General features: G+C 33.2%; 1 protein-coding gene and 1 pseudogene across 1 annotated transcript; one reads left to right on the top strand and one right to left on the bottom strand.

The window, feature by feature from the left end:
* The first annotated feature begins 7,499 nt into the window (after nucleotides 1–7,499).
* On the top strand, nucleotides 7,500–8,405 carry LOC137836173 (uncharacterized; annotated as a pseudogene).
* Nucleotides 8,406–21,455: 13,050 nt separating this feature from the next.
* LOC137834983 (LOB domain-containing protein 4) lies at nucleotides 21,456–25,670 on the bottom strand. Its single transcript, XM_068643264.2, has 2 exons — nucleotides 25,349–25,670; nucleotides 21,456–22,102 (listed from the first exon to the last, which is right to left on the bottom strand). Exons 1-2 carry the CDS (start codon nucleotides 25,523–25,525, stop codon nucleotides 21,734–21,736), a joined length of 546 nt encoding a protein of 181 aa, XP_068499365.1. The 5' UTR covers nucleotides 25,526–25,670; the 3' UTR covers nucleotides 21,456–21,733.
* Between the last annotated feature and the right edge of the window lie 592 nt (nucleotides 25,671–26,262).

Genomic DNA, 26,262 nt, shown 5'->3' with positions numbered 1-26,262 from the left:
TTTTAATAGTGTTTAGGAACTTTGCAAATTCAAAATTTGTACTCTTCTTCCTCAAAGAAAGCTTTATATAGATGTAAAAGAAAGAAGTCATTGCAAATCCTTTTTTGACTCTAGAACAACTTCAAATCATTTGAGTGTCTTCCTTACATCTAAGCAGCTTGAATGAAGAAGTTGCATTAAATGCTATACACATTTTAAATTAACATATGATTAATTAAATGAAAATATCAGGCTCTGGTCAAAGATACTTTAGTCAAAATTGCATAAAGCACTAATTCATTCATGGCAGAAATTCTTTTCCAGACTTGACCAAGAAAGAGTAATGGATTTGTTGAAATGAAATAACTTTAGCTCAGTGCAACTTCTACTTTGTATGCAACATGCATTTTTGCAAGGATGGAGGCATTCCATTCTCCATCATTCTCATTTGATGGCAGCTTATAAGTATGAATGACAAATAGACACAAGACCCTAGTGAACAACATGTGATAGGGTATGCGAGTTTTGTTCCTCTTATGTGCGAACCTATCCTTGAAGGAAGTCGCACAATGCTCCGGAATGAGAGAGGGAAGGTCTATCAACTTTGCTTGCAAAAAAATGATATGAGACGAATTGATTCTTGTCCAAAGCGTGGTCTTGAAAACCTATGTGAGGCATGGTGATGATGAAGAGGATGTTATGAATCACTCTTTCCAACGAAAATAGGTTTGAGCTTTCATATAGCTCCTAACTTCAGTGCTTAACCTAGACACTAGTTGGGACTGACCATACAACTCAATCTCCACCTCTTCAATAATTAGGTCACCGTCCCACCCACTTAAGAATGATGGACCTTCTTCTTTCAACAGACCAATCTTAGTTATATTGGCCACAAACACCTTCACCAACGTATCTTTTCCATGGTTAGAGATAGATGAAACCTTTTTAGTGATCTTCTTAGGTGTCATTGTAGTTTTGAAACAAAGAGTTTGGAATGAAAGAGAAGAGAAATTCAAAGAGTAAGTTTTTTTTTTTTTTGTAAAAATGCAAGCACGCATTTGAAAAGTTTAGGAAATAAAAAAGGTTTTTTGAAAAAGAAAATTTGAAAGTAGAGAGACAGTTATCCTTCCATGTCGTGCATGTTGAAGTGGTGTCGTGCAACATTAAAATGTCACAGTTGTACCGCACAAAGACGCTTGGATTCACATGCAATAAGAGATTTATCATTTCGTCATTAATGTCTTTCAATATGTTTGATCTTTCCAAATGATTACTCATTAAGATGTTGTTACTTTATAAAGGCTATATAAACACATTAGTACTATATGGAGAATGGCATCATCTGACTCGTCACGAGTCTGGTAATTAAATATTTAAATTTGATTTAATAAAATCAAACAGTTCTATAGAAACATCCTTAGTAAGCATATCATTCCATTGGTGATCGGTCTTACATATTTTATTTCAAAAATATTTTTTTGGACATAATCACAAATAAAAGAATATCTCACTTCAATATGCTTAGCCTTAAAATAATGGATAGAGTTTTTTTAAAAGATTTATTGCACTAGTATTATTTCAATATACAAGTATATTGCTTTGAACACTAGAGTAATCTACTAACTAATACTTTACCCAAAGAAGTTGAGAATAGAAACCTACCACAAACAAATCAATATAGGAACAAATTCACTTGAAAAAAAAAACTGAAACATAATAGAATTGATGCAAAAACCTAGGCGATCAAACAAGATTCTTTTCTTGTGCAAATATTTTGATCACAAGGTTAACGCAAGAAGGATCAAAGAATATGTTTTTACTACAGTCTCATATATGTTTCAAAAGGAAAAATTATTTTCAAAAGAATATAAATTGATTTCATAAGTTTTGGTTTAAAAAGGAGAGATATATGGAAACAACACTTGATAAAACAAAGAGATTCAAAAAAAAAAATTGAGACTTAAATGATTTTGTTCTAGTTCAAAGTTTAAATGACTTCAAACCAGAACATTCAAGTTGTGTTCCCTTATTCATAGTGAGAGATGTATTTTATAATCGCTAGTTAGTTGTCTTTTATCCTCTAAATCTTAACTAATATTATCTATATTTAAAGTTTGTATCTTTCTCAACTGATTTCAAGTATTATAAGTAGTTATTCCTTTATTTTTTTACTAAGATTTTGGATAGTTTTATTGAATCTCTTTGTTAATAATTAAAGGACCCTATAATCGACTTTAGTTAAGATACATTCCCTCTTAATTTATTAAAAACTCATTTTAATTAATTAAAACAAATCAAAATGTTCAACTTTGGGTTTGAAGTAATTTTAATCGATTAATTTAACACTTTAATCAATTAAAATGTTTCTTGGAGATTTTCTAGCAAACCAAAAACATTTCAACATATTCAAAATATATTTTGATTGATTAAAACACATCCTCAACCACCAAGTGCTCCATATCTCTCTTCAAGGAGCTTCTCAACTTAGTAATTGATCAAATTAAGACAAAGAGAACTTACGACAAAAGGTTTATCAGCATAAGATAACTATATAAAAGATTTCTATCAAAGTCCTTGACTTTGAATGTTTCTACTTTTGAAAGATCATCGTAAACACTTGAATCTTTCAAAGTCTTCAATACTCTCAAAACTCTTAATCATTTAGTTGGACAAATCAATATATGGTTGAAACTATCAAATACAATCCATTCACATTATAAATTTTTTAAAATCTTATAATTTAAAAATATCAAAATTAATATCATTTTATCATAAACAAATACATGTACATGTAGTCCACACATACTATCATTTAAAAATTATTAAAATTAATATTATTTTATCAAAATATATACATGTGAAATAATTTATATACAAGTCATTAGATTTAATGATTACAAATAATTTTATGAATATAATTTAAATTTTAAAAATACATAGTTATTTTTTATTTTTAATAGACAAAAATGGTTCAACCTAAAGTTAGACCAACCATATCGTCATTTTTTTAGTTGGGGGTTGGGCTAGATCAACACGATACTTTCCATTTTGATTAGTCTTGGAATGTGTGAATGATAGGTGGTAAAGCGTAGAGGAGAGGGTAGGAGAAATAAATTATGAGGGGTGTTCTAGTCTTTAGAAAAAGAATGGTGAGTGAAAAAGGATAATTGGGTGTGAGAATAACATTGGTTTCGAGTTGGGCTTTTGTTTCCTCCACCCTCATAATTAGTATCTACACCATGTATTAAAGAAAAAGACTTAAAAATCCCCTTTCGTTACACCATGTCGCAGTTGCTTCTGCACTCCAATTTCACATCTATTCTCCATCGTCGCTACATTCTTTGAGATGATGAAGAAGAAGAAGAGGGAGTTGTTATGGAAAGCTTGTCTTGAGGTATTATATATATTCTTGTTGTTCTGGAAATCTTGTAAAAGTTTATTCTGAAAATTTACTTTGAAGAACATCTCATACCCTGAAAATTTTGTTCTAAAAATCCTATTTCAGAAAATTCGTTCGAGAATACATTTTATATGTTATGAAAAACTTATTCTAGAAAACCTATTCCAGAAATCTTGTCACGGAACTCATGTAAAATGTCATTTAGAAGGGTGTGTAGTTACTTGAACCCATTTACTATTTGAGAGTTTCTTCCTACACCCCTATGTTTTTTTTCTGCACCCCTATATTTTCTTCTCGTACCCACAATTTTTAAAATTTCTAAACTAACCTTTGCCTTTTATTTACCCTAAACCTTTACCGTTCTTCTTCGTTGATCGGTGACGTTACGTTGGTGGAGGAGTGGGTTGCATGTCAAAGTGTTGGTAAGCTTTTAGAGGTAAGAACTGAAATCTTTTTAAGAGGTTGGATAGTTATGATGTTTTTAGGTTCATGGAAATGAGGATCTGGGATTGTGCTACGAATGGATTAATCTGAAAGTGAAAATATGATCAACGAATTGGTCGTTCCATAAGTAAAACTTTATGTTTTATGGATAACAGGGTGTTTTGGAAGCAATTTATTGAGTTACGGATTGTTGAATCCAGAAGCAATTTTTCAATTACGGATTGGTGGATTGCTTTACGGATAATTTTTTGACACACTCATTCAAGAAATTTTTGGACCACTCAATTTGGATCACTTTTCCATCCGAGTGACACCAGTCTTCCCCTATAGTAAAGTTTCTTCCTTTCGCTTGAAAAGAAAGCATTTATTATCCATTACTTGTAGGGGTACTACTTCTCTCCTACTATCAAGACATATTGAAAAAGGAAGTCTTTCTAGTACTAATATGGCTCATGCTCCATAGCCTACTTAATTAACCATGTTCTCATTCGTGCCCCATGTCTTCCATAAGTAAATGACTCATAAGATAAGCATCATTTCCAATTGCTTTCCACTAAACAATGATGGATAGTATGATTGGTCATTCGTTAACCAATCTTTTGGAACCTTGTTTTGTTATATGGAACAAAGAGAATGGATTGTCTCGTGGATTGGGTTCATGGACTCAAGGAACAAACTCTTCCTTGCTCTACTCTAGCTCGGGTGTGGAGTGTCCCACTACGAGTTACTTCATTTGGACCAGGGATAAATTTCCCTACATGATTATGGATCAGATGCTTTGCGAGAGAAGAATGAAAAGGAATGGGAAGACTCAACAAATCATAGAACGAAGGAAGAGTTTTGACCCCTGTGGTTTGGGGGATGATTCACCGGCTATAGGACTCAAAATTCTGATTTGCGCTAGCGAACCATACAAACGATATAATGTCCATAATCGCCGCCTATAATGTCTCGTAGACTACGATTTTGGTTGTAACCATTGTCTATAATGATTTTTTTAATTCAGTTTATTTAATGTGTTTCCTCCTCATAGTTAACCTATTCATTTTAAAAGCCTAGCTAGACAACCAATTTCACATTTACTCAACCAATCATTTATATATATATATATGTATATGTATATTAATAAATCATTTACATTCACAAATAAATAAATATATATATATATATATATATATTCCTATATACTCCTATCTATTTGGCTAATTTCTTATGCATTAGAAACATGTAATATAACATAATAGTTAAGAAGATATAAACTAAATCTATATTATTCATCGTGTATCCTAGAGTGTTATAGAACCTAATGAATATGTGGTCCAAGCATTTCTCACATGGTCCAATGAGACTGAATTTAGTGGTTCAACATCCATAAAATACTACAATATATAATAAGTTAAAATTAGCGTTTAAAGTACACATAGTTTATTATAAATAATAATTTAAATATCATTACATGCTCCCAACCTTTGTTAATGTCAAGTGTTATAATAATAGTCATCCATTGCATAACATAGTAGCCACACTTATACCTTCTCGATTGTTTATTACACTACAATTTAATATTAATTAAAAATTAATATTGATATTTTTGACAAATAAGAAAAGATGAAGACAAAAAATTATAAACGAAAATTAAAAACCTTTAGGATCAACTATGTAAGCTTATGAAACTTTGAACTATGTCAACCTCTCAGTATGTTATATCCATGGTATGAGCAAATCAATAAAAAATATTTGTTAGGAGACATTTAAGTATTATACAAAGGTAAGTTAATAATCTAATTACTCGTCCACTATTTGTTTGAGATATGTGGGTGACTTCTTGTGCAATGAGCATAACCACACATCACTGTTATCATTTACGGATAGCACAAGTAACTCCTAGTGACCCTTGCATCATCCATGAAAACAATTAGTAAACCAAGTCAGATATTTCTTTACCAAACTCGGGAAACTCGTCATCAAATTTCTTCCATTGAATAATATTAGCTAGATGGTGGTACATGCCATCACATTTACTTTCATGTACATGCCATATGATATTTTTAGCATCATTTGGATTTTCAAACAAACGCTTAATCTTTGGAATAATCGGAAGATACCACACAACCTTCATTGGGGGTCTATGTTTTGCAATCTCTTAAATATTATATTCGTCTTTTTCTTTCAACTTGTAACGTGATAACGCACACATTGCAAAAAATTTCAACAATTTATATTCCTTCCTGTATAATATGCAATCATTAAGACATACATATATCTTTTTATACCCCATACCCATCGGACAAAGAATATTTTCGGCCTCATAATTACAATTAGGTAAAGTATTTCCCCCTGGAAGCATTTCCTTCAACAACAAAAGCAATTTTGTAAAACTTTTATCTGTTCATATTTATTGCCTTCAAATTCATGAATCTTAACATCACCAACAACCGTGCGAAGTTAGTTGATCTAGGATACAATGAAATCTATGCATTGGTTGACATTCGTATCCATGTGCTTCTGCAAAAGACTAAGCTCTAACATCGCGAATCATGTCCTCCAATAGATCATCATCCATGGTGGATTGAACATATTATTGGGATACAAACACACTTGGTAAATGTAATAATTCATCATGCCATGTCTAAGTTGTATAAGATCGTAGAAACCCATTACATAGAAGGTGCTCCCTGATTTTGTTAAATATCCAATTTTCTCTCGTTTAAACAATTAATGCACAAATACCTAAACTTTACTTCATCACCTACTTTTGGCATTACGTTGTTCAAATTGTATATGTTAGATATTATTAGATATTATTTGATATTATGAGATATTATAGATATTGTTAGATATTTCATATTCATGTAATGGGTTTAGCCCATATGTTTCTTTTCCTATATAAACATAACCTTATGTGTTCTATATACACAAGGGATTTACCCTATTCTTTTTGTTACTTTAATATGGTATCTAGATCATAAGGTTAGAGTTTAGGGTTTAGGGTTCAATTTTTATTGGTGAACCCACTATTCACTGGAATTTTCCAGCCACCGCCCCACTGCCTCGCTAGAACTGCCATTGCCTCGTCGAAACTGTCGCCGGAGACGTCGCCAGAATCTCGTCGAAGTCGTCGCCAGAATCTCGTCGGATCCTCCGCTGGAGACGCTGCCGGAATCGCTGCTAGAGCCTTCATATTTGTTGTTGCCACCAATTAATCGGTGATTGGATTTTTTCTTATCTTTTATGCCTTCTTTCGCTTCCGCTGCCACTATCGCTTCTTCTGCTGCCGCTACCACTGTGTCTTCTTCCACAATTATTATGCCGAATCCATCTATTTATACTAATTACGTCAATGTTCATCTTTCCATTGACAAATTGGATGGAGACAGTTATGACACTTGGGCATCATATATTAAATTATGGCTTCAGAGTCAAGGTTATGTTGATCATCTTACTCATCCTACTGTTGCTGAAAATGAGGTTTCCCATTGGTTGAAAATTGATGCTCAATTATGCATTTTTATCAAATCTACCATTCACTCATATTTAAAACAAATTTTTCGTACTTATGAGACATGTTCAGAAGTTTGGAAACAAGCAAAATTATTATACACCAATGATACTCAACGTCTTTATGGTGTGTCAAAATCTTCTCACAATTGTTGCTCCCAAACGTCTTGATGGTACAATGAGGAAATATCTGGGTAAACTTCATGCTCTTCTTCATGATTTTAATGAGTTATTACCTCCTGCCCCCACTCCTTCTCAAGAACTAGAACAAAGATCCAAGTTCTTCATGTTATTAGGTTTACATGGCATCCCTGATGATTATTCTCACGTTCGTGATCAAATTTTGGGATCTTCTATCGTGCCCAATTTTACCTCCACTTGTTCTACCCTTTTGCATGTGCCAGGTAAACACACCACTGATATAACGTCTCATGTTGATGACTCTTCTACTTTAGTCTCTCAACATAATGATCGTACTAGCCCTCACAAGCCGGGCAAAGGGCGTCACAAGTGTGACCATTGTGGCAAACTTGGCCACAAAATTGATAGATGTTATGCGTTATATGGTCGTCCTCCTAAATCTGTTGCGGTTGCTCAAACTACCCATGTTCAACCTTCTACTATGGATGATACTTCAATTGATACCCCAGGGTAGCCTGCTATTTTCAATGAATTTCTTAAATTGTATGAGGATCGTCAGAATCCTAGTTCCACGGCTTCTGTTGCACATTCAGGTACATCCTTTTTTGGCCTTACTCACTCCACTTCCCTTGGCCCTTGGGATTCAGGTGCCACAAATCACATTACTGGTAATAAATTTTTTTCTCTTCCCTATCTACTACGGGTTATTTACCTTCAGTTACCATGGCTAATGATATAAGGTACCATCACATCTTGTTGGTACTATTAATAATGTTATTTCTTCTTTATCTATTGATAATGTTATTTTTGTCCCTGGGTCTCCATTTAACTTATAATCTATTAATCGTCTCACTCGTTCCCTTGATTGTGTTATTTCTTTTAACAAAGATTCTGTTACTTTACAGGACCAGAGTTCGGGACGGATGATTGGCACTGGATGTGAGTCTCACGGACTTTATCAACTACAAATCTTTGCACATGTTGGCGCGATTATGGATTCTTCATCTCTCATTCATGCTCGGTTGGGTCATCCTAGTCTTGCCAAGATGCAGCAGCTTGTTCCAAGTTTGTCTAATGTGTCTACTTTATCGTGTGAGTTGTGTCAATTAGGGAAGCACATTTGTAGTTCTTTTCCTAATAGTGTCTCACAACGTACTTCATCTCCTTTTGCCTTAGTTCACTATGACATTTGGGGACCAAGTCGTATTAGGTCTAATTTAGGATTTCAGTATTTTGTTACTTTTATTGATGATTATTCCAGATGTACTTGGGTTTTTTTAATGAAAAACCGTTTTGAGTTGTTTTCTATATTTCAAATATTTTACAATGAAATTAAAAATCAATTTCGAATTTCCATCCGAATTTTGCACAGTAATAATGGACATGAGTATCTTTCTCATTCTTTTAAAAAATTTATGGCTTCTCATGGTATTCTTCATCAAACTTCATGTGCTTATACACCTCAATAAAATGGGGTAGATGAGTGTAAGAATAGACATCTTGTTGAAACAACTCGTACTATTTTAATCCATGGTGATGTTCCTCAGCGTTTTTGGGGTGATGCTATTCTTAATGCATGTTATCTCATTAATCGCATGTCATCTTCAGTTTTAGATAACAAAATTCCTCATTCTATATTATTTTCACATGACCCTCTCCATTCTTTACCTCCCAAAGTTTTTAGGTCCACATGTTTTGTTCATAATTTTAGTCCTGGTCTTGATAAATTATCTCCTAAGTCACACAAATGTGTCTTTTTAGGGTTCACTAGATCACAAAAAGGATATAAATGTTTCTCACCTTCTTTAAACTGTTATTTTATTTCAGCAGAGGTCACCTTTAGTGAATCTTCCCTTTACTTTAAGTCTTGTCCTTCTCCTTCAATTTCTTCATCTAATCAAGTTAATATTCCTCTTGTTGTGCCTAGTGTGTTGAAGATGGTTGTTGCCCCTTCAAGATTGTGTTTGATGAAGACTTATATGTACATTTCATTTGTATTTTGCTTTGCTTTAAGTATGTCTTAGGTAGTGCTTAGAGGTTGTCTAAGAGTGGGCTTTTTGCTGAGTAACTCACCTCAAAGCCACTAACCATGTGATAAGAACAAGCATAAGTTTTCTTAAACTGTTTTTCACATGTTTTACAAAAAACACGTTTTACTGCATAAAAATAAATCTGTTCTTTTCTAAATAAACAGATTCATTTTTACACTGATGCCTTGGCTAAGTCTTGTAAAAATTAGATTTTGTGCATCATGTATTTTGACTAAGTCTTCTATCTTTCAAAACGACTGAATTTTAAATAGTTAAACTTTCTCTGTTTTCGTTTTGAAAAATAAATCTGTTCATCTGTAAATGAATAGATTCTTTTTGTCTCTGGTGCCATGTCAAGCTTAAACGTTTTTCAGTTTTATCTCAGCACCAGAATGGTTGACTAAGTCTCCTCACTTAACAAATTCTCTAACTGATTTTGAAAATAAATCTGTTCATTTTATTTTCAATCTGTTCATTTTATAACAGCTTTAACTGTTTTTCAAAAATCTGTTATAAGTTGGTTTTCTATAAAATGCAAACTTGTTTCTGAGTTTAATATTCATTCATACATTTGCAAAAACAAGTTTTGACAGCAGAGAATTAAGTGTTTACAAAGGATTAGCATTTGTTCTTCAAAGATTTCAAAAATCACAAAGTGTTTGTTCTTGGTTTGGTTCCAAAAGCTTGGTGTGAGGTGCTGCTACTGTTCTAGCAATCTTGCCTACTGGTTTAAGGCAGATCTTTGTATCCTCAATCAGGTGTAGTTGTTTCACTTCTTATTTCTTGTAATAGTTTGGTTGAACACTCTTCTTGATAGGTTTTCTTGGAGTGTGTGTGTGAGCTGAAATAGGTTTTTTTCAGCAAGAGTACCTAAGTTCTTGTAAGTTTCAAGAACAGTGGGAATTGTACTTGGTTGTACTGTGTTTTAGTGATTTCCACCTGGTGTTGGTGAAGACTGGATGTAGCTCAGTTGAGTGAACCAGTATAACTGCTTGTGTTCATTCTCTCTCACTCTCTGCAATTTCGTTTCTGCATAATTGGTAAAACAACAAAGAAATAAATCTGTTCAATTGAAAATAAATCTGTTCTTTCTGGGCACTGTGCATACTGTTCTTAATTTCTGAAAAAGTTGTTTGAATCTGATAAGAACAAATATAATCTGCTAAAAGCCATTGGAACAGATTGACTGTGATAGGTTGCTCAAGAAACTGTCAAAGCTATTAATTGAACCTTAAACAATTGCTTAAAGTTGAAGCTTGCTGTTATGTGATTCATTGTTCTTAATTTCTGGAAAATTGCTTGACATCAAGAAGAACACTCATAGTTTGTTAAAAGCCACTGGAACAGGTTGTTTGTAAAGGTCACTCAATTAATTAGCATGTTATCAATTGAACCTTAATCACTTGCTTGAAATTGAAGTTTGCTGTTTTGTGTTTCACTGTTTTTCAATCTGATATCTATGTGTGTGCATCTGGAAAATCTATCTGCATAATCTTGTGATTAACCTTGCTATATTAAAAGCGTTTCAAACAAAAACAGTGCTGAAATAAATCTGTTCATTTTCACATAAATCAATTTATTTTCTGTAAAACTGGGTTAAACACTGTTTTTTGTGAGAAAGTTTTAAAAGGTCAATTCACCCCCCCTCTTGAACTTTGGCACTATTAAACCCAACAATTAGTATCAAGAGCTAGGACTTGTATTTTAATCAAGTTTGTTTGTAATAATGTCTGAGTTTAATGTGCCTTTTGCTGAGGGTTTTGCTGTTAATAGACCACCTATGTTTAATGGAATGAATTATGCATTTTGGAAAGTTAGAATGAGAATTTTCATGGAATCCATTGATGCATTAATTTGGGAAGCTGTGGTCAATGGACCTTATGTGCCAATGCAGGTTGTCAAGGATGAAGAAAAGGTAAAGCCAAGATCAGAATGGAATGAGACCGAAAGGAGGAAGACTCAACATGATCTTGTGGCCAAGAACATCATAACCTCTGCATTGACAATGGATGAGTTCTTCAGGATATCTCAATGTAAGTCAGCTAAGGAGATGTGGGAAGTCTTAGAAGTGACTCATGAGGGCAATGAAGATGTGAAAAGGTCAAGGAAACATGCGCTCATCCAAGAATATGAACTGTTCAGAATGCAACCCGAGGAGAGCATTGCTGATGTGCAGAAAAGATTCACCCATATTGTGAATCACCTCATTGGCTTGGGAAAAGAATTTGACAGAGAGGAACTCAACATAAAGATATTGAAGTGCCTCGACAGAAGCTGGCAACCAAAGGTGACAGCTATCTCTGAAAGCCATGATCTGTCAAAGTTGGGAACTGCTGCACTGTTTGGAAAGCTGTTGGAACATGAGCTAGAGCTTAAAAGACTTAAAGAGCAGGAAACAACAGAGAGAAAACCCAAAGGTCTTGCACTGAAAGCAACTGAACTGAATGAGATCAAGGAAGAAAAAGAAGATGCTGAAGATGATGATACAATCAGCCTTCTTACAAAAAGATTCAGCAAATTCCTGAGGAAGAAAAGCAAAAATAGGAACCAGCAGAAAAGAAGGTATCCTAAACCCAATGATTCAAATTCCTCTAAATATACTTTCTTTGGATGTGGCAAAATAGGGCATATCAAAACAGATTGTCCAGACAATCAAACAAGGGACAAATCTGCCAGCAAGAAAATTGAAAGGAACAAGGGAAGAAGAGCCTACATCTCAATCTGATATCTATGTGTGTGCATCTGGAAAATCTATCTGCATAATCTTGTGATTAACCTTGCTGTATTAAAAGCGTTTCAAACAAAAACAGTGCTGAAATAAATCTGTTCATTTTCACATAAATCAATTTATTTTCTGTAAAACTGGGTTAAACACTGTTTTTGTGAGAAAGTTTTAAAAGGTCAATTCATCCCCCTCTTGAACTTTGGCACTATTAAACCCAACATAGTGCACCTAACGATTCACCACCACCACCAACTCTTCAGGTGTATAGTCGTTGTCAAACGTCTCATCGTCCATCAACAGACTCTATTCTGATGCCAACACCTCATCCCCATCTGGCTCCTACAGTTGAACCTCCGATAGTTGAACCTGATCTTCCTATTGCTATCCGTAAAGGTATACGTTCTACCCGTAATCCCTATCCACATTATACTGCTTTGAGTTACCATAGACTATATCAACCTTTTTATACCTGCCTTTCGTCTATTTCTTTTGTATCCATTTCAAAATCTGTAGGTGATGTCTTAGCTCATCCTGGTTGGCGTCAGGCCATGCTTGATGAAATGAATGCGCTTCAGAATAATGGAACTTAAGAACTTATTCCTTTACCATCTAGGAAATCTGTTGTTGGTTGCAACTAGATTTTTGTTATCAAAGTTGGTCCTGATGGTACTATTGATTGTCTCAAAGCTCATCTTATGGCTAAGGGTTATACCCAAATTTTTGGTTTAGACTATGGTGATACTTTTTCTCCAGTGGCAAAGATGAAATTTGTTCACATATTCATAGCTATGGCTGCTCTTCAACAATGGCCTCTTTATGAACTGGATGTCAAAAATGTTTTTCTTCATGGGGATTTGTAGGAAGAAATTTATATGGAGCAACCTCACGGTTTTGTTGCTCAAGGGGAGTCTTCTGGATTGGTATGTCGTCTTCGCAAATCCTTATATGGCCTCAAGCAGTCTCCTTGGGCTTGGTTTGGAAAATTTAGCAATGTTGTTCAACAATTTGTTATGATTCGCAGTGAAGCAGATCATTCAATTTTTTATCGTCACTCGAGTGCTGGGTGTATCTATCTTGTAGTATATGTTGATGACATTGTTCTTACAGACAGTGATCACCATGGCATCTCACAAGTAAAACAACACCTTTGCCAACACTTTCAGACCAAAGATCTTGGCAAACTCAGATATTTCTTGGGGATTGAGGTAGCACAATCCAATACTGGTATTGTTATCTCTGAAAGAAAATATGCATTGGATATTTTGGAGGAAATTGGGTTGATGAATTCGAAATATGTTGATACTCCCATGGATCCCAATGTCAAGCTTCTACCCAATCAGGGGGGGCCTTTTTCAGATCCTGAGAAATATAGGAGATTAGTTGGAAAATTGAACTATCTCACTGTTACTCGTCCTGATATTTCCTTTGTAGTCAGTTTGGTGAGTCAATTTCTTAATTCTCCATGTGAAGATCATTGGAATGCAGTCATTCGTATAGTGAAGTACATTAAAGGCTCTCCTGGAAAAGGTTTGTTATATGGTCATAATAACCATACTAAAGTCATTTTTTATTCAGATGTTGATTGGGCAGAATCTTCATCTGATAGAAGATCAACTTCTAGTTATTGTGTTTGCATTGGTGATAACTTGATCTCTTGGAATAGCAAGAAACAAAGTGTTGTGGCAAGATCTAGTGCAGAAGTAGAATATAGAGTTATGGCCTCGGCTACTTGTGAGCTTATTTGGCTTAAATAGTTACTTAAGGAATTGCAATTTGGAGAGGTCACTCAAATGACACTTATATGTGATAATCAGGTGCTCTTCATATTAGCTCAAATCCAGTTTTTCATGAAAGGACCAAACATATTGAGATTGATTGTCATTTCATTAGAGAAAAAACTATATAAGGAGATATCAAGACTGAGTTTGTTAATTCAAATAATCAATTAACAAATATTTTTACTAAAGCCTTACGAGGACCTAGGATTGATTACATTTGTAACAAGCTGGGTACATATGATCTATATGCACCAACTTGAGGGGGAGTGTTATATATTATTAGATATTATTATATATAATTAGATATTATTTGATATTATGAGATATTATAGATATTGTTAGATATTTCATATTTATGTAATGGGCTTAACCCATATGTTTCTTTTCCTATATAAACATAACCCTATGTGTTCAATATACACAAGGGATTTACCCTATTCTTTCTATTCCTTTAATAGTATAAATTCTTCTACTCCTCTTTCATACTCATCAATTTTGGAGGAGTAGTAGACAAATACTAATGATCTCTCATTGAACTTAAATCTAACAAAATTTGGGTAGCATAATGCTTAAAACATGAACTTTTCAAAATAGAATAATCTTTTTCGGGGTCGAACACCCCCAGACCCAATACCTACATGTATCACACAATTCATTAAAATATATCAAATCCAATATAAATTATTCAATTATAATTTACAAATCTAACTTTACAAATATAACTAATTAATAATTATAACCTAAAATTTCCAATTTAAAAATTTAAACTAAAATAAATAATACTTATAATTTAAAATATAATAACCTCATTAAAAATAATAACTTTACATCAAATTCAATTTAAGTTAATAAGAACTACAAAAAAAAACATAAATTGACATACTTATGAAAAATAATTAGCGGAAAAAAATTAAAATAAATATATAACAATATAAAATAAAAACTTTACTAACCTGGTGGTGGTGGGTAACGACAACGCGGGAGGGACAATGCAAGGCAAAGAGTATTAGGGCGGAAACACCCTTGTAGTAGTGGAGAAGCCCTGGAAATGGAAGCCCAAGAAAGAAAAGATGGACAAAATGGAAGAGCAATGGAGAAATATAAGGAGCATCTAGTCCTTCCATAATTAAACTTTCCAATCTTCAAAAATGACATAGTTTTTCATTAGAAATCTTTAACATCTTTGCAAAGGATAACTGAATTTGAATCTTTCTCTTCAAAGCAACTTTTCCAACTTTAAACAATTTAGGGAGACCATCTAATGGGTGTGAGAGATGGAAGTGTTTAGTCCTTCTTCAGTGAGACTTTCCAAACTTCAACACACTGTAATTCTTCATTTGCATTATCATTAATAAGGTCCAGAGTCTGTGTGGATGGTTAAGATCAAGACAAAAGCAATATTCATCCAAACAAAATATTTATGCAATGATTCTAATTATGGTACAATTTCATCTAGTTATGCAAATCTCGTGTAAAGTAGTTGATTTTACTCTTAATTATAGTCTAAGAAGCTAATGCTAGATGCTCTAAGAGTGAATAGAAATGTACTCATTAATAGGCAATATAGAAAGTTTACACTTTCTATGACAGTTAAAAACTCGTCATAGTAGGTCCAACTTACTATGTTGGATGTATACACACCATCATAAAATTGACAAAATCAATGTTAAATTTCATTTTTGTACACCATTTTTTATGACTATTCTAATGAAAACCATCATAGAAAGTCTAACTTATTATGACAATTATTCATAACTATCAATAACTGTCATAATATCTTATGCACCTGTAATCCTGATATCACTTTTTATGAAGAGTTTTTCTGGAACCGACATAGAAAGTATGCGTTACAATGACAGCTAGTCCCACAAGCATCATAGTTAGCCAAACTTTTATGATGATTATTGTAATAATTGTCTCATAAAGTTATTGTTTAAAAAAAATGTTTTGATAGTTTCCTCCATTCATAATAATATCATTAATTGCATATCACAATGTACAATTTGGAGACAAACCAATTTATTGATAATTAAATGGTATTATCCAATAAAAATTATAAAAAAAACTAAAATATAACATTCAGTTATATATTTAATAAACTTAAAAATTTAATAACTTAGAAACAGTTAAACAAATTAAATCCCACCACAAATATTTATCCTTCAATGGGCATGAATCATGGGGTATTTACAAAAAATTGAATTAATAAATAAAAAGTAAAATTCACATTTAAATAATCAAAATGTTTGAGTGAATTTTTTTTATCTCTCTTCACGAGTCACTAATTTTGCATATATGATTGTGTGCATGTGTTTCATTACATAATATCCACAATATCCTTGATTGAAATGAACACTAAAAATTAATTACAAATAAGTTACGTTAGGTGCAATTAAATAATTGTGAGAAAAATAAGTTTTTGGTTGTTTAAGTTGTGAATTTACTCCCATGGACATTAATCCCTTAACCTTGACTCTTATGTGTACCTTGTGCTTCCCTTTAGGGTAATATTACTACACATTGACAAACTCACATCTTTGTTGAACAAAATGCTTTGATGACTCCAAATCCAAGTGGAAAGCTTGAAGACCTTGATGTTGTGGGTATGTGTGTTGTCTAGTTCTTTGAAACTTGTTAATTCACTCCTTAAGATAATCCAAGTTCATTTAAATTTTTAACATTTTGAAAATATGTGTTTTCTAAAAGGAAGTGAAATTTCAATAGGTTGAAATTTCGAATCAACAGGTTGTTTGACACTTAGTAAATTTTAAAATAATTTGGAAAAGCTTTGTCTTTGCCTTTGCTGTCAAACAAATTTCAACAGGTTGAAATTTCGAATCAACAAGTTGTTTGACACTTAGTGGATTCTAAAATGATTTGGAAAAGCTTTGCCTTTGCCTTTGCTGTCGAACAAATTTCAACAGGTTTAAATTTCAAATCAACAGATTGTTTGACACTTAATGGATTTTAAAATGACTTGGAAAAGTTTTTCCTTTGCCTTTGCTGTCAAACAAAAATCAGACGTTTATTTCGATAAATCAACCGACTATTTTTCTGAAAACCTTAACAAAATTTTGTTAAGTGGTTTTTCTATTTTAAATGATTCCAACAGCTTTTGGTTTTTTGTTGTAACTGTTTTAACCATTTGATTGAAAGATAAAAAGGTGGTTTTACGCTTCTATGCAAAAACTAAGTGAGAGAGATCAATCAAAAAGAGTTTTCAAGTTTTCAAAGAGTTTTTGGATCATCTTAGGTGTGGAAGAGGATTGGATCTTGTATTCTGAACTTTGATCTTGTGATTTATCCAGGTGTATTCTATTCCCTTCTTTCTTGATAATTATATTTTTGTACTGGTGTTGCCAAGAAGTGTTGTGTGTTCTTGAGGAGATCAAGATCAACATTCTTGGTGTGATTTTTGCCAAGGAGTGGTGTGTGTTCTTGAGGGGTTCAAGATCATCACTCTTGGTGTGTGTATCTTGTAATCTAGGGTTGATTACATAGTGTATTCTTATTGGTTCTGAGGACTGGATGTAGCTCAGGTGTTGAGTGAACCAGTATAAACATTATGTGTCAATCTCTCTGTCCTTACACTCTTTAAACTGCTTTAACTTTGTTTTTATAAACTGCTGATAAAAACAACCGATTGTTTCGTAAAAACAACAGGTTGATTTTCTGCATCAAGCTTAAAAACAATTTTATATTTGGCTGGACACATATTCTATTGATTAATTCTTCTTACCTTTTCACTCTACCTTCAATACTTGCGAAAATCTTTCAAAAGAAGTTCACCCCCCCCCCCCCCCTTCTTGTTTTACCCTATAATTCTAACAATCTCTTCTCATTAGAGTAAGGTGACAGCGAAAAAGTACATGGGAGCAAAAGTTTAGTAGAAGTTGAAATAGTGGAACCTATATTTAAAGTAAGTAAGCGTACAAGTTGCATTATTCATCCATTGTATGTCTAGTGATTCAAATTAGGAGTAATAGTCAAGAAATAACATGGCAGGTTATGAAATTCTCATTTTTATAAACTTTATAATAGTTTTGCATGCCTTTGACCAATACATTCATTGTGAAGTATTTGATTGAGGTACAAAAATTAAGCACAAAAACATTATGAAAATTAACACGATAAATGTTTACCCTGCTTCCTTTTAGAAAAAATATATTGAAGTTGCTTTCTTTATTGCACCTCACGCTAAAGTCTCTTTTGCAAAGTACTCATTAAGTTTGGAAAGTACTCTAAAATTCGATCAACCATAATGGAATCAACAAACTATTGACATTGGAAAATACTTTAAAAATATAATAATTTATCATGCCATGTCCAAGTTGTATAATTTTGAAAAAAGTCATTACACAGAAGGTGGTCCCTAATTTCAGTAGCATCCAGTCTTCTCTCATTCAAAAAATTAACGAAAGAACACTTAAACTTTACTCCATCAAGACTACTACTGACATCATACTTAGAATCTAGGATATCCTTCCATAAACTTTTCTTTTCAGACTTAAGTCTCCAAATCCATTTTCCCAAAAGAGTCAAGTTAAACTTTCTTACATCAATAAACCCTAAGTCACTTTTATCTTTCGACTCACAAACCTTGTCCCACGCCACCTAGACAATTTTCTATTCTCTGAGCCCCAATTCCACAAAAAACTCTTTTGTATCTTTTTCACTTCCTTCACCACAATAGCTAGCATACAAAAGAAGGAGATGTATGAAGAATTAAGCACAGATTTGATAAGACATATTCTGCTAGCCAAAGAGAGGAATTTCCCTTTCCAAGAGCTCAACCTACTCCGTAACTTATTGAGCACCCCTTCCCAAAAAACACACCTCTTATGATTCCCTCCTACAGTCACCCCCAAATAATTAAAAGGTGCCTTCATAATATTACAGTTAAGAATAGAAGCATAAACCATCGTCTGATTGACGTTCACACCCACTCCACCAACCTTGCTCTTGGAATAGTTAACCTTAAGATCAAAGGCAAGTTCAAAACACTTCAGAATTGCTTTTATGGTCAAAACACTTTGAGTTGTGGCTTAGAAAAAAAATAGGTTTTCGTCTACATATTGTAGCATACTCACATTTACTCACCCTTCCTCGACCTCGATACTCTCTACTAATCTCTTCTCTTTCGCCTATCTAACAACCCCTACAAGCCCTTCAGCCGCAATGAGGAAGTGAAATGGTGTTAATGGGTCCCCTTGCCTTAAGCCCTTCTTTGGTTTGAACTTAATAGTTGAACTGCCATTTACCAACACAGATATCGAAGAAGATTCTAAGCCATTTTTTATCCATTCAATCCACTTTCTACAAAATCTCAATCTTCCTAGCATGTAATAAATGAACACCCAACTTACTGAGTCATAAGCCTTTTCATAATCCACCTTAAACACTACACATTCTTTCTTTTTTCTCTTTACTTCCTCAAAGGTCTCATTAGCTACTAGCTCACTATCCACCCCCTTCCTTCTAAGAATGCAAATTGCCTAGGGTCAATGACTTTATGATGCAAAACTAGTTTGTTTTGGCTTCTTCTTTTGTTGTAGTTTTGTATGTTGTGGAAGAATGGACTTGAAAATGACATCAATGACTGAATGGAAGTGTGGAGAAGATGAAATGAAGAGGGGAAGTAGAGGCTTAAAAACGGTGTGACCAACTTCTAAGAAGATTCAAGCAAAACACTAATAGAAGTGCAAACTTGAGAGTGAGAATTTGAAGACAAAGCAACTTGGGCAACATTTCATTATCAATTCAAATCTAATTTACTAGGGGGCTAGCACTTGTATTTATAGTGTTATGGGAAACCAAGGTGCAAGCTTTAGCCCTAAAAACTCTCCACTCATAGAAAAAGAAGTGATTCTCTCTAATTGGAGCAAATCCTCTTAATTTAGAGGTTGACAATTGTCCTCCTCTAATTGGAGAGAATCATCTCCATTCCCATGAAGACAAATGTGTTTTTGGCATTGGTGGGAATCCTCTCCATTAAGGAGATGACATGTGGATCTTCATGCCTTCCTTACCACTCCATGCTTTCTATTTGCACTCTCGTAATTTATTTGTGCATCCTAGATGGTCTAGAGTTCCATTGGGTCCAAGGAGGCCCAATTGTAACTCTAACTAGACTCTTTCTTTTTTCTATTTACACCCTACTTAATTGGCCCAATACATGGCCCATGAAAATTGGTCCAAAACATGGACCAAGACAATGATCGAAATACAAGCCCAAAATAAAGCCTATACTACTTTCTACAATGTTTATAAAACTAGATTAAAAAATGGAAGCAAACAAAAATTAATTCTCCTTGATATGAGAGTCTTCTAAGATCCTTTTTTTGCTTCCAATCTTCTTAGTCAAATGTTTCGAGGTTGGATGATTTTTCATCACTTTATCCATACCCTTTTCAACCTTGAAGAAAGAATTTTAGATACAATTTTATAAACACATCCCACCAAGAAAATCGGTCTAAAGTCATTCGAAAATTGTGGATTTACAACCTTTGGGACAAGAGTAATAAAAGAAGCATTAGTATCTTTCCTCCAACTACCACCCTTTGCAAAACTTTGTACCGCACTCAAAACATCTCCTTTTATAATATCCCAACAAAATTTTATAAAGGCAAAGTTAAAACCATCTGGTCCAGGACTTTTAGAACTGTCGTAATTCCAAACCGCCTCCTTAATTTCAGCTTCAGAAATAATTCCAACCAACATTTCATTATCCTCTCTTATGATACTTGTAAACCACACATTATCCAATTTAACATGTCTTCTTTCCTCCTTGCTAAACCTTTTCTCAAAAAAATCTTTCACTCTAACTTTTACTTCAACCGGGTCATCACACCACATATAGCAAACCTTAAGACCACTAATCCCATTTTGCATCCTCATCCACTTAATACTTGAATGATAAAACTTTGTATTCAAATCCCCTCACTAATTCAATTAATCTTGCTTTATACTGCAAAATCGCTTCTTGATATGTTCACAACATTTAGAGCTAACGAGAAATAATGACGGTGGTAGAGGTGGACCGAGGCAAGAAGAAGAAACAACAACCCAAAGAAAACCAAAGGCAATAAGAAAGATGAACAATAACTACACACCAAAAAGAAACGCGTCTTAACCTCATAAATAGAGATATAACCAGGGTTGCTTTGAAGTCATCAACGAATGGGATAATCATTTTATTATTTTGCACTTATACTAGTAGACCACATTAACAACCATAAGATGATATCTTCCAGAAAAATATTTATTAGATCAAAAGATTTATGAAAAGATGATCTCAACAACCATAAGACTTATTTAATAGAAAAAATTTAATGAGTTGCCGGTAAACCAGTCAAGCTTTATCAATCGTTTTCATACTTAGTTCTCCTCACCTTCTCTCATAAATGGTGATGTTTGGAAGAAAAGGAAGAGACAGATGGTGAAGAAGAGAGGCAAAAAAGTATAGTCAACTTAATAGCAGTGATATGATTACTCATAATTACAAGTTTAGACATTTACACTAGGGCTAACTAATCATCATCATCATCTCTTGGTAATGCAGAGAGATAGATGGATATGTCCTTTGAGTCATGAGAAGAGACTAGGGTAAAGATATATGATAGTGAGGGATAGAAAAGCAGACAAAAGTGGTAACGAGGCAGACAAGAAAGCAAGCCCGTGATAGAGTAATAATGACAGGAAAATGAAGAAAGTGAAGGCATGCATGCCATGAAACATGCTAGTATGACCACAAGGATTGCCCCATCATAGCCTGGTCAACCACCATCTCCATGCCAAAAAGAGACTTGGTTTGTGCAGACAATACCCTGCTAGATTGGAACAAGTTTTCTGATGATGAATTGGAGGGCTCAGGTGCCATTAGGGAGGCTTGGTGGTGGTGTTGATCTGATGGTGGTGGTGACAGTTGCCGCATTCTCATGTGAACAACCTCTGCTTGTGCCTGCGCCAATTGGGTTTGGAGCACATCAACTTGTTGCTGCAGAGAGGAAATGGCTCCCACACATCCATACACAGGGTCCCTCACCCTTGCATTTGCTTCATATACCATTGAACTCACTGCATCACTTCTTTGGTGCTCAGGTAATTCCTGCCAATTTTCATAAACAAATATTAAAAATACCACCCATAAGATGACTATAATCATCCAAAACATTTAACTTTGTATTTAGTTTTCATAACAAACTTTACTTTTCCTATATTATACTCCTACAAATAATTTACTTTTAGTCCTTATAAATACAATTGCAATTCTTTTTAGGATATTATGGTTAAAGTTATAGGAACTAAAAGACAATACAAATACAATTTGTAACAACTAAAAATAACATTTATTCAAAAAAAATCATTAAATAAAAATTAATTTTAAAGATAAAAAGTAATTAGTTACTCTATTTATAATTTTTTATAACTAATTATATGCTAATTTAAAAAAATTATTGATAATAAAAACTATTTTAAATACTAATAATTTTTTTAATCTTTAAAATAATATTTAATTTTATTAATATGGTAAGTAATTATTTTTTATCTTAAAAATTAATTTTTATTTAATGATTTTTTTTTTGTAGTGTATGTATAACATATTATTTATTGGACAACATGTACAAAAATAGTGAAAGAAGTTAAGTAGGAAGAAACATATAAATGATTTATACTTGCTAATGATCAAACTATAAAGTAAATATTATATTACATGACATCTCATAGTTATGTGGCGTGTAAGTGACTTTTAGGGTAATAATTGGTCGTAGTGAGGTTAGAGCATTGAGGCAAAAGAAAATAGAAAAAGAAAAAGTTTTATATGTGGGTTGCACTTGTGTCCGCATGTTAATGTTATAAAATTGAAGGGAAAAAAGCTTTACGTACAGAAACAGATCACTAGGAGAAAAAATAAAACTGATCTTGAAGGGGGCTTGTGAATTTTTGACCAAAGATGCATGGACTAGCTTTTTGAATTTGTAGTGATCGAGGGATATGATGTAAACCAAAGGGGTTGTTTGTATATAAACTCATTACATGCTTTGTCAAAAAAGGGATGATAAGATGCACGTTCAAGTTTTGTTACTTTGGAGGGGAAAACAAAAATATTAAACAGTTGACTATAAAGACAATATTTTGTGTAACCATTTCAGAATCATAAACTTTGAAATACAATATACATCTTAACAAACCATCACCCAAAAGGGCAACCCTGAAATTTGTTTTCCTTCCCTAGTTCTTGCCTAGTTTATATGCTAGAATTAGAGAAGTAAAAGTAATAGAATAAAAAATTGGGTTAAAAGTAAATTATTTTTTTTAGTTTAAATTTTATACTTTTCCAATATTTTATTAAACTTTATTAAGAAAACTATTGGAATAGGTATTTAATAGTGTCTTTTTTATGTAACAAACGAATTTTCAGCATAAATTTTATTATAATATTATAATATTCATGTCAGCGAGGTGTTAACATAAAATATTTTAACATCTAGTTTAAAATAAAATGTTTTTCACCTAAAAAATGACAGTATAACTCATTCCAATAGTTTTATTATACTTAAAATGTCTAAAATTTAGAATAAAGACGAAAATCAATTTCGCACAAAAGTATAGAAACGGTAACTCAAACTACAAATTTTGACTTTAATTAAAATCATGCAATTTTATGGGTACATTCTTTATGATCATGCTTAATGGATTATAAGTGTTTTATCTCATTCAATAAACATTATATGGGGGAAATATAATTCTTTTAATTAGGCACATATATATGAGTTTGATTGGTATGTCATGAAGATATCATGCTTACAAAATAATTGATTTGAAATATTAATTTATTGACAGGTTGAAACATCTTTATCTGGGGAATCAACATCACTTTTGGACATATTTCTAATGTGTCTCTTTCAATGTAACCCTGATTTTAGAGACAAAAGGAAAAGATGAGCATACTAAAACTTTCTTTTTTGCAGAATTATCATTGCCCAAGGAGTCCAAGACTAAAAGCCAAGTCCTAGCGGTGGTCATAAAGACAGATGCTGAACAAATTGGGATGCATATAACCACCAGTAATGATGCAATTAGCAACATCGTTTTTTACTTTATCCTCTTCACACTCAGTGTGCCTTCAAGTAGTAAAGCTAATTTATATACATCTCATCCTCTGTCCTCTTCATAAGACTAATTATGGAATCATATGGGCTATTACTTTCTTTGGTGGGTGTTACTGCTACACTGCTACCTTATTACTTTAACAAACAATCACAATTCCAAACAGTTTATTTAAAGTCTGCACTGTAGGGCCTTCCTCAACTGTAACTAACCACTATAACGGAAGTAAATATGGGAGAAACAAAACCATTTTTCACTGTTCTTCTTGGACAACTACTTTCAATTTAAAGAACAAATGAATATGATAATAAACTAGATCTTTTCAAGTTGTGGCAACCTCTTCAATTATTAGAAACATAACGATTTACGTTGTTTTAGTAATTTAATGTTAGATTCCAAAGGCTGTTAAAATAGGATTTGATTACTCTGGCCCTAGGGTTAGTTTCATTTCCAAAGTGAAATTATAAAGGCAAGTTGTTAGACGTAAAATCAATCACTTTCGTTCACCTCATAACTAAAAGGTTTAGAAATAATTGGTTCATGTTGAGTTTAACTATCATGTTTGTGTTCTCTCACTCTTCTATGAGGCGGTTTCATGACTTCTAAAACTAATATATATATTTTTTAAGATAAAGTAGACCTGTTTGTTGAAGTTATTTTGTAATTAATGTTAATTGATTTAACCGAGTTCTGTGAAAACTTATCATTTTAATGTTATTTCAAATAATAATTAAGAAAAAACACAGTATGATTGTTACTGATAGAATGAGTAAATGATCTACACAGCTATATATGCTGATTCAATATGGTTCTTTTCTGATTTCTAATATAGGCTTTGTGGATTAACCTTTACTTGGTATATTAGATATAGGTGGTTTTGCGTAAATAATTCTTAAAAGCTGAAAAATATACAGTTTGAGTAAAAAATATTTAAATCCGTGTTTGTTTTTACCTTTTCAACAGTTTCATAAAATATATTCACGTTTTCAACAATTGTGACAGCAATTATGTTCCTGTCATGCAGAATGAAAGGAAATTATGGATAAAAGTGACTTAATGCAGCCACCAGTATGATTCCAAACCGTAAGTTAACTTTTTCTATAATGCTGCATGACATTCAATGTACAGAAAAAGTTGAATTGGACCAAAAACAGTATTCCACAAGCGTATTTTCATGAAAAGGACAGAAATTTCATGCGTGGATACGATGATAGAGAAAGGAGAGGTGCATAAGAATTTGTACCTGTAGCATTTTGTTCACATTGCTAGCCCCGAAAACCTTGTGCACACTGCCAAACTTCTGGGGTTCATCAGCAGGGAAATAAGGAGCAAACACACAATCCCTCGTGCACCTCCTTCGAAGAAGCTTGCAGGCCGCACATGGCGACATGGTACCTTGTTTTCTACCACTCTCTTTCATGTTCTTATGGAAAAACAAGACAATGTGCTAGCCCTCTGAGTTATTAGGGTTGTTCCTGAAACCTAGCCAAAATCAAATTAATGAAGAGTTCTTAGCAATGAGGGTGAAAAATGAAGAAAGGAAAAGGAGAAAAAAGAGAGGTAGAGAGTGGAGAAGGTGGACTTAAGAGGGAATTGGAGGTGATGTTGTTATATAGAGACCCTATGTGACAGCAAATCTTTAAGGGTCCCACAAAAGAAGAGGTTATAGATTGTGCTGGACAAAATCATCTCTCTTGATAAGATCTTTGACCCCACAATCAAAAATATATTTTGTCTCTCTGATTTATTTTATTGTTTTTCTCGCTATCGGAAGCTTTCTTGGCTTCACCATCTGAATGTTCTTCGTTTATTTCAGCTCGATTCAGAACAAGTCATTCACTTCATTTTGTTTTCAGTCAATTTAGGTGTTGATTGGGTTGTTGTTGTTCTCTTCAGACTCAAGTACATTGGTAAGTGTTTCTCGTTAGTCTCTTGTGCTGCACTTTTTCTTTTTTATCCAAAAGTGACATGGATTTTCCTTTTCTTCAATTTGTTTCTCGGAGTTTACAAGGTGAACACAGAATATTAGATCAGATTGCATAAGTACTAAGGGTACTAAAGATCTTGTCAAGAAACAAATTAAAGGGAACAATGTAATCACCCTCTTTGTAGAGGTGAAAGAAAACAAATGAATTAATTAGAGTTTTGTCTTACTCT

Source organism: Phaseolus vulgaris, chromosome 5, assembly GCF_051622355.1.
Source record: "Phaseolus vulgaris cultivar YP4 chromosome 5, ASM5162235v1, whole genome shotgun sequence".
Classification (NCBI taxonomy): Eukaryota; Viridiplantae; Streptophyta; class Magnoliopsida; order Fabales; family Fabaceae; genus Phaseolus; species Phaseolus vulgaris.
This window is presented reverse-complemented; position numbering and strand designations above follow the sequence as displayed.

Coding starts and splice junctions, on each gene's coding strand:
- LOC137834983 (XM_068643264.2), bottom strand. CDS start 25,525: ATGAAAGAGAGTGGTAGAAAACAAGGTACCATGTCGCCATGTGCGGCC. Junction 22,103..25,348: donor ATGTGAACAAAATGCTACAG/GTACAAATTCTT, acceptor GAAAATTGGCAG/GAATTACCTGAGCACCAAAG.